Here is a 15,003-nt window from a genome sequence, read left to right on the forward strand (position 1 = left end):
AGCGCGTTTTCAATTTATCACAAATGTTGCAGTGAGAATGGTCCTATAGGGATATGGGAAGAGGGTGGAGGCGCCCAACAATATAAAACAATTAAAAACAGCTTAAAATGGAGAGGCAGAAGTGAGACTCACCTCTCCTGAAGAAAAAATGCCAACAACGACTTGATTTAAACAAGACAATTTATTTATACTAAAAAAATAAGGGTATGGCAACATGTTTCACGGGCTTCACCCGCATCCTCAGGTCAATGATATCAAAAAGCAAGTAACCAATAATAGAGTAGAGAACAATACGAGCACCTCCAAAAGGGGCCTCACTCTTGGAGGTGCTCGTATCATTCTCTACTCTCTACTTGCTTTTGGAGTTTGTTGTTTTTATCAGCTCAGCCTCCTCTCAAGGACTTGGCTCATAACCGACCTGTGCAGACCTTCTCATACCCGAGCAGTGGTGGGAATTCCACTGTGTGCCCAATTGGTGGTTGCAATCTGCTTGCAACCTGAAAAGTGTGAGTAAATCTCCTTAAAGAGACACTGAAGCGAAAAAGAATATATGATATAATGAATTGGTTGTGTACTATGAATAATTACTACAAGTTTAGCAGCAAAGAAAATATTCTCATATTTTTATTTTCAGGTATATAGTGTTTTTTCTAACATTGCATCATTCTATAATATGTGCAGATTACACAACACTCAGCATTCAAAATGATTCTTTCAGAGCAGTCTGTGAACTAATGACCTCTCCTCTGGCAGAAGAAAAGTAAATAGTCCAGGAACAGTTGAGATAATAAAAGTCAGATAACAGCCCTCAGTCGCAGAGCTTAATTGCTTTTTTGCATAGAGATAACAACTGGAGTTTCTTAACTCTTCCTGTACTGGAAACAATTAGACTGATGTATCTGATCTTAATGTTTTATTTCTTAGCTGTACTACACATACAAATCATAATATCATAATTTTTTTTCGCTTCAGTGTCTCTTTAAGCAGATCATTACCCAATGCTGTGACACTACTGGCTCTGGTTTTTCTCTTTCGTGTTTCCTTTGGTTCCTGGATTGTCTGTGCCCATCAACCTTTTCAAGCCTATAGGGATATATTGTTACATCACTTTGCTGATCGCCCAGAGCTGAAATGCTCCTGAAAAATGCCCCAGTATGAGAGCCAGCCTTTATAGTATTTTATATTCGTTCTTTTTACTGGGTTTACTTTTTTAAAACAAAAACGTCATTTTGAGTAAAACCCACTTTAAGAACAAACCTATATTCCTGACGTTGTTTGTTAACCAGGAATTACCTGTGCTAATAATAATAGACGTCCTTTATATGTATTTCTGCAGAGGACATAATATAGGCACCAGCAGCAACTCTAGGAGAGAATACTGTACACTCTTCTAGAATCACTCACCCTTCAGCTAATACCACTGAACAATAATGCTGAAAGGATACATATAGTGAAAGAGATATGAAGGCTGCCATATTTAGATGTATTTCCTTTTAAACAATACCAGTTGCCTGGCTGTCCTCCTGATCTATTTGGCTGCAGTAGTGTCTGAATCACACACCTGAAACAAGCATGTGGCATATGGAGTAAGACTTCAGTCAGAAACACATAATCTGCATGCTTGTTCAGGGTCTTTGGCTAAAAGTATTACAGGCAGAGGCTCAGCAGGACAGCCAGGCCACTGGTATTGTTAAAAAGGAAATACATATGTCAGCCCCCATTTCCCTCTCACTTCGGGTGTCCTTGCAGCTGCGTCCCTGCTAGTTATTCTAACATCTTGGTTAGTATGTGACATAACCCATCTAAAGGGCTACTCTTTGTTTACTTTTCCTTCAATAAAACAAAGAATGCTTACAGTAGTTACTTTCATTCACATATGACCTTCCTCCTTCTGTGCTGGACTTAATCTGATTGCCGAGTGTTAAAGAGGAACTCCAGTGAAAATAATGTAATAAAAAAGTGCTTAGTTTTTACAATAATTATGTATAAATGATTTAGTCAGTGTTTGCTCATTGTAAAATCTTTCCTCTCCCTGATTTACATTCTGACATTTATCACATGGTGACATTTATACTGCTGGCAGGTGATGTCACCGGAAGGAGATGCTTCTTGCTTTTTGGCAGTTGAAAACAGCTGTAAACAGCTATTTCCCACAATGCAACGAGGTTCACAGACAGGAAACTGCCAGGACCATGCTCCTGACAGTTTCCTGTAGGAGGTTGTTTCACCACAATATCAGCCATACAGAGCCCCCTGATGATCCATTTGTGAAAAGGAAATGATTTCTCATGTAAAAGGGGTTATCAGCTACTGATTGGGATGAAGTTAAATTCTTGGTCACGGTTTCTCTTTAAAGAGAACCCGAGGTGGGATTTAATTATGTTAGTGGGGCACAGAGGCTGGTTATGCACAGTAACACCAGCCTCTGTTGCCCCATGGTGTGCCTCCAGGACCCCCCTGCGCGCCGCTATACCCCCCGCAGTGCTGGCGACACACAGCGTGTCGCCAGCACAATGTTTACCTATGCGGTGTCAGTCAGCACTGCTCCCCCGCCTCCTCCGTATCGGCGCTACCCGCCCGCGTCACTTCCCCCCTATCAGCGGGAGGGGAGGGACGCGGGCGGGTAGCGCCGATACGGAGGAGGCGGGGGAGCGGCGCTAACAGTCAGGCATAGGTAAACATTGTGCTGGCGACATGCTGCGTGTCGCCAGCACTGCGGGGGGTATAGTAGCGCGCAGGGGGGTCCTGGAGGCACACCATGGGGCAACAGAGGCTGGTGTTAGTGTGCACAACCAGCCTCTGTGCCCCACTAACATAATTAAATCCCACCTCGGGTTCTCTTTAAGAAACATAAAGCAGTTAATTCTCATTGTTGTGTATTTATATAGCGTGCCCTCAGAGGAGCTCACAATCTAATGTCCCTGCCATAGCCATACTCTAAACTCCCTTCCATAGTCTAATGCTGGGACTACGCAATGAGATTTTTCAGTAGATTTACTGTCTGATCGATTTTCCGATAGTTTCTCTGATCGATTTCTGTTCACTTCTATGAGAAATCGATCAGAAAAACAATCAAAAATAAGATTGGACATGTTGGAAATTAATAAAAGAATGGCTTTATGCTGGGAATACAACATGAGATTTTTTTGGTTCATCTATCTGGCAAAATGTGAAATGGGGGGTGGGGGCAATTAACTTACCAGTACGTTTGTAGTATTTATTTTTTTTAATAGGAATATATAAAGTATTATTTATAAATATTTCATAATACTTTATGTGGCCATTACGGAGAGTTTTTGCCAAAATAATGGCACAGCCTGACAGCCAGGAAAACCTTAAGGGCCCTTTTCCACTGGCTCAATCCGATTCAAAAAGCGGATCACAGCCGTTTTGCCAATCGCTAGAGCACCGCGATAACATGTAAATCGCGATGCTCATTTTCCACTATCGCAATTCGTTTTTTGTCAAACCACAATCGCCGGCTGGCTAGATTCTCGTTGCGATCACGGTACATTCCCGACGGCTGTACGGCACAAGCGTGGATAGTGGGAAATACAGCTTGCGCAAGCGCAGGTGATTAAAAGGGCCCAAAGGCTGGTTTTGCATATGGCCATTGCGTTTGCAGTGCAATGCTCCACCCCTATTGCACCGCAATGCACAAAACATCATTTATATGACCCTGCGGCAAAGTGCGTAGACAGGGTCATATGCATAGTGATGCCTTACTCATGCATGCCCGGTCACCCCTTTCTTCTCTGTTAGAGAAGTGCATCACTGAATGAAGCAGGAAGAGGAAGTGACACACATGGCCATTGCAAGAGGCTCCTCCAGAAGGGTCATAGCACGACTTTGTTGGAAGTAGTCTGGCTTAAAGGCATGCCCATGAGAGGTGCTCAGAGTCCTTTTAAAGTAATAAAGGCAGACGATTAGAAGGACAGTCAGGCAACTGGTATTAATTAAAAGGAAATAAATATGGCAGGCTCCTATTCTTCTCACTTCAGGTGTCCTTTAAGCCTCCAATTCTCCACCCAAGACAGCCATGCTCCCATATGTATGCTCTGTCCCGCTTGTTCCAGCTCGGCGTATTTGAGCAAGCACAGATGTATGGGACAGTACTGAGCATGTGTGAACGCACAAACCGAGCATGCTCAGTATACTGCATCACTCATGCATGGAATTAGTAGTCCACACGTGAGCATCTTTCGAAGGCAGAAAAACATATTAAACAATGATGAGCAGAGGTGAAAAGAGCAGGCAATACCTCCATGTAAAACCTACTTTTGGGGAATGTTTTTAAGTTTACTGTGTTTTCTAACTTTTCTAAGTTGGCTTTAAAGCTCCTTTCACACATGGGGCTTGATTCACAAAGCCGTGATAAATCATATTACAGTCGCACTAGGGTTTTGCGCACGCTATAACGCGCGTAACAGTTTTCGTGCGCAATCACGAATTTGCTTTGTGCGAAAATTCACGTTAGCGTATGCAAATTCACGATTGCACGCAGATTAGCAATGGGATCACCAGCCACACATGAAGTCCTGCTTCCTCCTGACTACAGCGGTGCCTCATTTGACTGGCAGCACGTGACAGGTCACATGAGGCACCACTGTAGCCATGGATACAGGATGCTGGATGGGCAAATGGCGATCCCATTGCTGGAACGCTGAGTGCAGGTGAGTGAGGCGCCGCTGCGCATCTAGAGAGGAGGAGACGGGGAACGCGGGGAGGAGAACATTTGGGGAGGGTATCTACCTCCTGCTGTCTCTAATTGTTACCGCCCTGAAGCACATGATTCACATTGCTTTATGGAAGATCCGCCCCTGGCTGGTTTGCACTTCTTTTGCTAACAGATTGATCTAAGCATGTACCAGCGCAGTACAAGTATGTCTAAACTGTGCAAGACATATCATATTGAGATTTTTTTATGTAGTCTTTCTGGGGTACAGAGTGTACAGAACTTCCTATGTTCCTGCATGAGTAGCTACACAGGGCAGAAGCACTAGTAACTCATATTCCAGGAACATAGTACAATGGCTGTTTTATGTATTCATAAGGTTGACACACTGAAAAATGGTCCATCCTACTTATGGTGGACTGTGGTAGAGATTACAGCTGACACAGAACATGTATATGACACTTTTCTCCTGGACTCAAAGCGCCAGAGCTGCAGGCCCTCTATAGACAGTAGCAGTGTTAGGGAGACTTGCCCAAGGTCTCCTACTGCATAGGTGCTAACTTACTGAACAGGTAGAGCTGAGATTTGAACCCAGGTTAGATTGCAAGCTCCTCTGAAGGATGCTAAGTGACGTGACCATGGTCACTGTAAAGCACTGCGAAAGATGTCAACGCTATATACCGTTATTACGAAATAAGTCATGTGGAGTGTTGAACAAGAGGGTGTGCTTTTTTTAACACTAAACAAAAGGGGAGTTTCCTTTTAATAATTTAAATGGCACCCAAGGTGAGAGGGATATGGAGGCTGCCGTGTTTATTTCCTTGTAAACAATGTCAGTTTCCTGGCAGCCCTGTTGATCTTCTGGCATAAGTAGTGTCTGAATCAAAACCCTGGAACAAGCATATGGCTAATCCTGTAAATCCTAAGTAAGTATACCTGATCTGCTGCGTGCTTGTTAAGGGTCTGTGGCTAAAAGTTTTATGTCTTAAGGTGTGTACACACGCACTACCAAATGCAACGACGGGTCCGCCGGACCCTCCCGCTGGGCGGTCTTTAGCCGACAGTATGCGCGTGTGTATGTGCTGTCAGCAGACTGATAAAAGACTGTACACACGCACTACTGTCGGGAGAACGACCGCCCAGTGGGAGGGTCTGACAGACCCGTCGTTCTCTTTAGTAGTGCATGTGTACACACCTGCAGAGACTGGTCATTATCTCTATTGCATTGTCTTCTGGTTATCTCCTGCTGAGTAGAACAATGCCTCATTGCTAGGCAGATAGATGGTTAGATAGATCATTTCCAACATGTTGCAAATGATCTATCTGGCAGGTAAAGGCTCATACACATGCCGTACTAAAGGCAACGACTGGTCCATCGTCACCTCCCGCTGGGCGGGTTTTCAGCAGACAGTACAGCGTGTGTACAGTCTGTCGGCGGACTGATAAGGCTGTTTCTGAACGATCCGCCCAGCGGATCTTTCACAAACAGCCTTATCAGTCCACCGACAGACTGTACACACGCTGTACTGTCTGCTGAAAACACGCCCAGCGGGAGGCGACAACAGACCTGTCGTTACCTTTAGTACTCTAACAGAAAATCTTATGCTGGGAATACACAGCTCGATTTTCGCACTCAATTCCGCGCCCGATCGTTTTTCGCACTTGATTCTGCGGTCGATTCTCTTATCTTTTGCTCGTTTTTCTTATCTTTTTCCATTGTCTCTCGTTCAAAATGGAGTGCGGAAACGATCGGGCGGGAGATCGGACGTGTCGGAAATTATCAATCGAGCCATCTAAATGGCTCTAAATCGAGCCGTGTATTCCCAGCATAACAGAAAATTGTATGGTGTGTACCTAGCATTAGAGACATAGGATTAGGGCTGCCAGGCAATTGGTATTGTTTAAAACAAAATACATATGGCAGCCTCCATATACCTCACATCTCAGGTTCCCTTTAACTATATGAGAGCCTCATTTCCATTGCAAATCGCAATCACGCTGAGATTTACAGCTTTTTTTAAACACATTTTCCTGTGTGTTGCATCGCAATTTTCTAGTATAATCAACATTATATGTAGCTCAATTGTGATTGTGAGAAGAGGGGGTGGGCCTTCATGCCACATAGGGAAATTGCATGAAAATCACATAGTATTGTACTTGCTATGCAATTTTTGTGCATTCCCAGAGATTACTACCTTAGCACAATCACAGGAATACTGCGGCAGACAGTGCAATTGCGCTTAAAGGGATAATGTAGGGGGGTCGGGGGAAAATGAGTTGAACTTAGCTGGGGCTTCTAATGGTCCCCCGCAGACATCCTGTGCCCGTGCAGCCGCTCACAGATGCTCCAGCCCCGCCTGCAGTTCACTTCTGGAATTTCAGACTTTAAAGTCTGAAATCACTGCGCCTGCGTTGCCGTGTCCTCGCTCCCGCTGATGTCACCAGGAGCGTACTGCATAGGCCCAGTATGGTGTGTGCCTGCGCAGTACGTTCCTGGTGACATCAGCGGGAGCGAGGACACGGCAACGAAGACGCAGTGGTTTTCCTACTTTAAAGTCTGAAATTCCAGAGGTGAACCAGAGGCGGGGCCGGAGCATCTGGGACTGGCTGCGCGGGCACAGGACTTCTACGGGGGACCATTAGAAGCCCCGGGTAAGTTCAACTCATTTTCCCCCTACAGTATCCCTTTAAGTAAAAAGCACATCACTTGTGATCAACGCAGTGGATAAGTGGCACCACGATTACAGTGATAACGCATGTGATCCGATTTTCAGATCGCAACACAGCCAGTGGAAAGGGCTCTGAGAGTAGAATGGAAAGGACTGAATTTTATTTATCAAGTTGTTAGAACACCAGATTAATGACGTTGTATGATCACACCTTGGGCATTGTTTAGTATAGCACTAATTTACATTTCTCAAGTTACAAATTGCATGCGTGTTTAAAAGAGGCGTTCAGCGAGTGATACCACTAAATGGCTCAGTGCCGAAAAATGAAGTAATCTAAAGGTGGCCACACACCACGCAATTTTTAAATATCTGTTCAATTTAAGAATTGCAATCAATTTTTCTGACTGAATGTAACATTTCAAAAATATGACCAATGTACCACACACCTATGTTCAATTTTTCCCCAATTATGATAAAAATTATTGGAAACTCTGACAAATTTGCTAGGGTGTGTGTATTAATAAACAGACAATCTAACACACACCATACAATCTTTAGAAAGATTGAAGAAAAATATCTGCCATTCCGGATCGATAAAAATCGAAGAAAAGTGGAAATCCGATCGAATAGTCGAATGAAAAAAAAGCTTTCGATTTTTTCGGAAGATACGATCGTTTTTATCGAATTGCCGTAAAATCGGATCATTTTATTGAATCGTGTGTGGCCACCTTCAAAGAGTCCACATATTACGGGGAGAAAGGAGGGGGGCAGGGCACTGTCAGCTATGGGTGATGAATGCATAAATATATCCCCCGCCCAGAGATAGATTAAGGTGTAATGGGGCCCTAGGCAAGGTAGTAGATTTCGGGCCCCTTTGTGATCTGTTAAGCTGAAGTGGAAAGAGGCCTGAGAAGGTTGGTTGTGGGCCTTTTGACACCCACTAGGCCCCAAGCACCTTCCCAAATACGAAAGTAATGCCAACTAAGTGCCATAAACAGGCATCATGGGAGTTGTAGTTCTGTAACAGCTTGAGGGCTGCAGGATGCAGAGGGCCATAATCCCATCCTGTAGCACATAAGGGGTACTGTACTGTAACACTTTACATATTGGTGTAGCATCCGGGCTCTCAACATGTGGTACATGTATCCCCCACTGGTACATCTGTTGGGTTCATGGGGTACTTGGGCATGATGCACTTAAAGTGAACCTAAAGCCAGTTAAAAAAAATGAGATTAACTCACCTGGGTCTTCCCTCAGCCCCCTGCAGCCGATCGGTGCCCTCGCAGCTCCGCTCCGATGCCTCTGGACCCGCCGGCGACGACTTCCGGTCTCGCCGTCACCGGCCGACAGGCATGGGAACGCAAGTGATTGTTCGCGTTCCCATCCTGTATATCGCCCCCTATGCTGCTATTGCGGCCAGGAGGTCGCAATAGCAGCATAGGGGGCGATATACAGGCTGGGAACGCGAACAATCACTCGCGTTCCCATGCCTGTCGGCCGGTGACGGCCAAATCGGAAGTCGTCGCCGGCGGGTCCAGAGGCATCGGAGCGGAGCTGCGAGGGCACCGATCGGCTGCAGGGGGCTGAGGGAAGCCCCAGGTGAGTTAATCTCATTTTTTTTAACTGGCTTTAGGTTCACTTTAATGCAAACCTGTGAGATCCACAGGTGAATCATTTAGATACTTATCTAGGTAGACGGAAGCCTCTGGACCCTCCAGAGGCTTCACACATCCTCCTCCTCCTAACCACCAATCATGTGCTTCCATACGTGAACAAGTGCGGCTGCACTGCACAGGATGGCTTGAGCCTCTGCAGTAGCAAGGAGTTGCCGCTTGGGCTCAGTGAAAGAAGCCAAGCCCATTCGGCTCCATGCTAGTGCACAGGCGTAAGCCACCTGCACAGCTCGACCAAGCTCCGTCTACAAGCCCTTATCATCGGGCTTCTGTGAGGTCATAGTGGTGTACCGGTGAGGTGGAGGGGGCGGGGGAAGCCTCTGGAGGATCCAGGGACTTCCCTTTACCTAGCTGAGTAACTATTTCAGGCAGTTTTTTTTCACTTCAGGTACACTTTAAAGTGCTTCTCAGAAGACGGTATCCAAAACTGGGACCTCCAAAAGATCCACTCATCGGCACTTGTCAAGAGCCACACTTAGGCGCAGTATCAGTTTCCCCTCGATCGGGTCCGCTCTACTGCGCAGGCACAGACACCTCACATCTGCGCAACTACTCCAAAACCAAACCAAAGGACAGCTGCAGTGTCCAAGAGGTCTAATCAGAGTAAGGAAACAGTTTGCTAAGGATTACTACTATTCAATGCACATATAGAGGCATTCATTACCCGCATAGCACCAATGAAAAGCTCTCTAATCCAGGGGTCCTGGTGCGGTCGCAACCACTGCATCTCCTATTGCTACGCCACTGTAAAGGAGCACTGGGATTTGATACAGTTCAAATCCCAGCCAGGGCAGCATCTTCAAGGAGTTTGTGTGCTCTCCCCATGTCTGTGTGAGTTTACTGTGAGTTTCCAATTAGGAGCAGTTGAAAAAGTTGTAGACAAAAATGGGCGCAATTGTTATTTCGTAGGGTTTGGCACCACCAGGGGAGGGTTCTGTTTGAGAGTAAGGAGAGGTTAGGATATAGTTAGGTTCAACATTATCAATAAATTTACCAATAATGTAATACCGCAATTAAATTGTTATTCCCCGTTTTTGTTATGTAATGTTGTGCTTAAATTGTTATTTACCGATATAGCTAGTAATATCGTTATTTAACGTCGTGCCAAATTACCTCACAACTTTTTTAAATGTATGCCTCCGGTTCCCCTCCCCACATTCACAAAAAAAAACCATACAGATAGGTTTATTGGATTCCGACTGAAATTGACCCCAGACTACAATGGACATATGAGTAGCACGGTGGCGTACTGGTTAGCGCTGCGTCCCCGATTCGAATCCCAGGCAGGGGACTATCTGCATGGAGTTTGTATGTTCTTCCCATGTCTGCAATTCGTGAAGCCACCATGCCCCCAAGACCAGCAGAACGGGGCAGCCCTTAGAGACTCTATTAGAGTCAAGGCTCCACCAGGAGAGGCTGAACCTGGCGTCTGAGGAGGTAAGGGTGCACGCAGACCAGATACTCTGTCGAGGGCAAGGACGAAAAACATAGACAGGGTGGAGTCAGGTTACACTCAATTTATACTAGATACCTGTCCTATAGGGGGCTGGGGGCGGGGCCACTACCCATAGGTGCTGCCATGGAGGCATTAGGAAAAGTAAATTGAGTTCCTCTAAATTGGCCCTAGACTACGATACATACACTACACGATACATACATAAAAATATGAGTCAGACTATGGCAGGATTAGATTGTGAGCCCCTCTTCAGTTAAGTGACATGACTATGTACTCTGTACAGCACTGCAAAAGATGCTGAAGCTTTACAACTATTAATACATACTAAATAATAATAAAATATTAGGGATTAGATTGTGAGCTCCTCTGAGGGACAGTTAGTGACATGACTATATACTGTATGCGCTGTGGAAGATGTTGGTGCTATATAAGTAGTAATTAATAGTAATAAGTTAATTGGCTTCACCCTAAATTGGCTCTAGACTATGATACACAAACTACACTATACATACATAGACATAGGACTATGGTAGGGATTAGATTGTGAGCCCTTCTGAGGGACAGTTAAGTGACAAGACAATATACTCTGTACAGTGATGTGGAAGATGTCAGCAGCATGGTGGCGTAGTGGATAGCAATCTCGCCCCCCAGTTCAAAGGCAGGACTTTAGCTCAGCGTTCAACGCGATCTGCCCAGACATCCTGATCACCAATCTGACGCAGCTCGGAGTTGACCCTACTCTTTGAGCATGAATCAAAGACTTCCTGACAAACAGAACGCAACAGGTGAAGCTTGGCAACCACCTCTCCAGTGTTCGAACCACCAATACAGGGGCTCCACAAGGCTGTGTTCTGTCACCTCTTCTGTTCTCCCTCTATACCAATAACTGCATCTCATCCACTGACTCTGTGAAAGTCATTAAATTCGCAGATGACACCACTATCATTGGCCTTATTGGTAGAAACGGGGAGTTGGAGTACCGCAGCGAAGTAGAGAGAATATGCAACTGGTGCAAGGACAACAACCTAGTCCTCAACGCAGCAAAGACTGTCGAGCTACAGGGGACTGGGGGAACCGAAGTTTCTAGGGTGACATCTGTGCGGTTCCTCGGCACGACTCTGACAAACAATCTGAAGTGGGAACAGAACACCACCAAAATCCAGAAGAAATCTCAGCAGAAGCTGTTCTTCCTGCGCCAATTGAAGAGATTTGGCATGCCCAGGGAGCTGCTGACCAGTTTCTATACTTCCACCATAGAATCCATCCTCTGCTCCTCAGTCATTGTCTGGTATGCTGGTGCAACGGCCAGCGACAAACACAAACTGCAGAGAGTCATAACGGACGCGGAGAAGATCATCAGATCTCCTCTTCCACCTCTCGACCTCGGGCCACCATGATCTCCTGTGACCCCGTTCACCCGGGCAGCCGCTACTTTAAGCTCCTCCCGCTGGGTCGTCGCTATAGGGCTATACCATCCAAAACCACCAGGCGGAAGAACACCTTCTTCTCCCAAGCTGTTCGACTTCTGAACTCCAACCTCCCCCTATCTGGCCTGCATACCAGCGTACTCTAGCTGGGCTCACCAAAATTGACTCGAGGCCACTACCTGCACCTTTATTATTATCATTATTTACCCGTGTTCGAAATAGCAGTGCATTTCAAGTATACATGTTGTGCGTCTGTCTTGTATTATAATAATTATGCCTATGCCATGTGTACCACAAATAATTCCGATTACAGCTTTTGCTGTACTTGGCGAAATAAAGGGATTCTGATTCTGATTCTGAAATACCAGCCAGGGAGCTGCACAGTGTTTGTATGTTCTCCCCTTGTCTGAGTGGGGTTCCTCCAAGCACTCTGGTTTCCTCCCACATCCCAAAAACATGCAGATAAATTAATTGGCTTCCCCATAAAATTGGCCCCAGACTCCGATACTTTATGCTAAGAACACATAACGCAATTTCCCATCCGATCAACAGGTGATCGGACTGGAACTTGTACTGTGTGTACATGTCCAAACCCCAATAAAGGAATCAATTTTCTGATGATAACTTTGCAAAATCGATTCCGTTTCTCGATCGGAATAAGATCAGACATGTCGGAAATAATCATCCAATTCCCGTCGATTGGATGGGAAGTTCCACCGTGTATTCCCAGCATAACAATACTTGGTACATACTGTATACTAGGGGTCCCCAAACGTTTTGGGTTGAGGGCCGGGTCAACATACTTCAGACTGTTGGGGGGCCGGAGTATACATAAAATGATGTAGAAGTCTTTGTGGGCCAGACAGTGAAGCATACCCAGGTGACAACCTGCAGTCCAATTTGGAATTTCAAATTGGAATTTGATTGGAAACCGGCGAATGACTGCATTCTGGCTTCCATGTGGATGGGTGGTGCCAGCACTGCTATTCTATATGGGGGCCACCAAGCTGACCGCATCTATAAGTAATACATTTTGTGTGGGGGGCTGGTAAAAAAAAGCCCCAGTGGGCCACATTCGGGTCGCGGGCCTTAGTTTGAGGACCACTGCTGTATACACAGACATATGACTATAGTAAGGAGTAGATTGTGAGTCCCTCTGCTGGACAGTGACCTGACAAGACAATATACTCTGTACAGTGCTGCAGAATATGTGGATGCTATATAAATACTAAATAATAATAATCTGACCTATACCAGTGGGTACTAAATAAGCACATCCTTAAAAAATGCAAACACTAGTGTAGCAGCCACAGTTAGATGCCAGCTAGAGTCTGCGCTTACCTTTAGCTGGGACTTGGAGACTTTTCCGCACTTGTCCACATCCAGGGCGGTGAACGCGTGCCAGATGGGCTTCAGCAGCTCGTCTTTCAGAGCCATGTTGCTGGTGGCCCGTGAAGCGAAAATAGGTTACAATTCAACTTTTTGCCCAGTCCTCCTCTCTGCACAGCGCAGTGTGAGAGTTGCCTGACTGCCTCCCCTCCGGTCATATGATCTTTCTTCCTCAAACCAATCACGTTCGTCATTCGACTTCCCTGTATGAATACCTCCTAGGACAATGGAGGTGCCTGTGCACAGCCGTGCGTGCTCCTGCAGCAAAGCTATGCCAGCCAGGCTCAGCAACACTCACTCAGAGCTTTGCCACTGTGTAGCAGAGACTTGGAGCTGGTTAGAATGCGAGTCTATGAATATGTGAGTTACTTCTAATAAAGAAGAAATAGTTCTCAGCGGCTGCCAGTGACAGCAGCAGCAGAACTAGAGAGTTGTGACAGCCACAAGTCTAGAGCTCATGCTAGCTGAATGTCACAGGTTTATCGCAATGCTGCAACTACAAGTCTACAACTCACCATGCATGAGGAGTGTGCATAGCTCCCAACTGTCCCTCTTTGGGATCCTTGTCCCTCTTTCCCCCTAATTTGTCCCTCTTTCAGGACTGATGTACAGATCTATATAAATATATCTATTTTTCTACTGAAAAATGTATTACATTGACTCCAAACTTTATTCCCATCCTTTAAATTGATATATTTCTTATTACCATGTGTTATGAAGGAAAATGAACCAGGATAGAAAGGGCCAGTGTGGTCTGAATCATAAAACAACATATTTTTCTTATAAAATCTTGATGGTATGTGTGACAAGGGGTGTGCCAGGGGCGTGGCTAGGGGTGTGGCGCAAGTGTCCCTCTTTCTCATCTCAAAATGTTGGGAGGTATGTGGATTATAATAACCGGGAGGGTGATATCTACCACAGCTGTGACAAGGTCCTCCACTGGGCGCCCCTCCATCCCTCCCACCCCAGCCGTCACACACAGATTGCTATTAGACAAAGAGGCGCCCCAGGAGGACCCCCAACACCTTAATCTTTAGTTATCTGGCTTGCAGCCACTACCATGTACCCCCTTTTCTTATTTCTCTCTGCTTTAAACACAATAAGGGAATGATAGCTGAGCGAGTTGTGCTTCCCCCTCCTATACTGTGCCCTGAGGCTGGAGCCTCTCTCTCCTCTGCCTCAGTCGGCCCTGAGATGTACTATTATCCTCTTCAAGCACACCTGAGGGGAGAGGGATATGGAGGCTGACATATTTATTTCCTTTTAACGCGGACCTGAACTCAGAACTTCCTCTCTGCTCTACGATATGCAACAGCATAATAACCTTAAAAATAAAAACATTTTTTGTTACAGCTGATACAAATCCTGCAATAAATTTGCAGTGTCTCTACTTCCTGCTTTCATGGAAGCAGCCATATTGTTAACATCCTGTGTTTAACAATTACCTTTTTGCCGTGCAGTGGCGTCACTAGGGTGGTGTGGTAGGTGCGGACCGCAGCAGGTATCACCAGCAGAGGGGGTGACACCAAGCTCCAAACTATGGGAGAGTGGAGTAAGGCTATGCACCAGGCTAGTGCCTGATGTACTTCTCTCACCTGCTTTTCTACCTTCTTGCTGCTCCGTATTGAGCTGATAACGTTTTTCAGAGCCCACCTGGGCAACATGATGATCACTTTGACATCCCCCTATTCACCAGTTAGCAAAGGTGTCCCAT

General features: G+C 45.7%; 1 protein-coding gene across 1 annotated transcript in view; it reads right to left on the bottom strand.

Moving 5' to 3' along the window:
- SWAP70 (switching B cell complex subunit SWAP70) overlaps positions 1 to 13,475 on the bottom strand; it is a 124,654-nt gene extending 111,179 nt beyond the window's left edge. Inside the window, exon 1 of the mRNA XM_068260998.1 lies at positions 13,242 to 13,475. Coding sequence (XP_068117099.1) covers positions 13,242 to 13,337 — 96 coding nt within the window. The 5' untranslated portion in view covers positions 13,338 to 13,475. The remainder of the gene's footprint in view (positions 1 to 13,241) is intronic.
- Positions 13,476 to 15,003: the final 1,528 nt, after the last annotated feature.

This window comes from Hyperolius riggenbachi, chromosome 11, assembly GCF_040937935.1.
Source record: "Hyperolius riggenbachi isolate aHypRig1 chromosome 11, aHypRig1.pri, whole genome shotgun sequence".
Classification (NCBI taxonomy): domain Eukaryota; kingdom Metazoa; phylum Chordata; class Amphibia; order Anura; family Hyperoliidae; genus Hyperolius; species Hyperolius riggenbachi.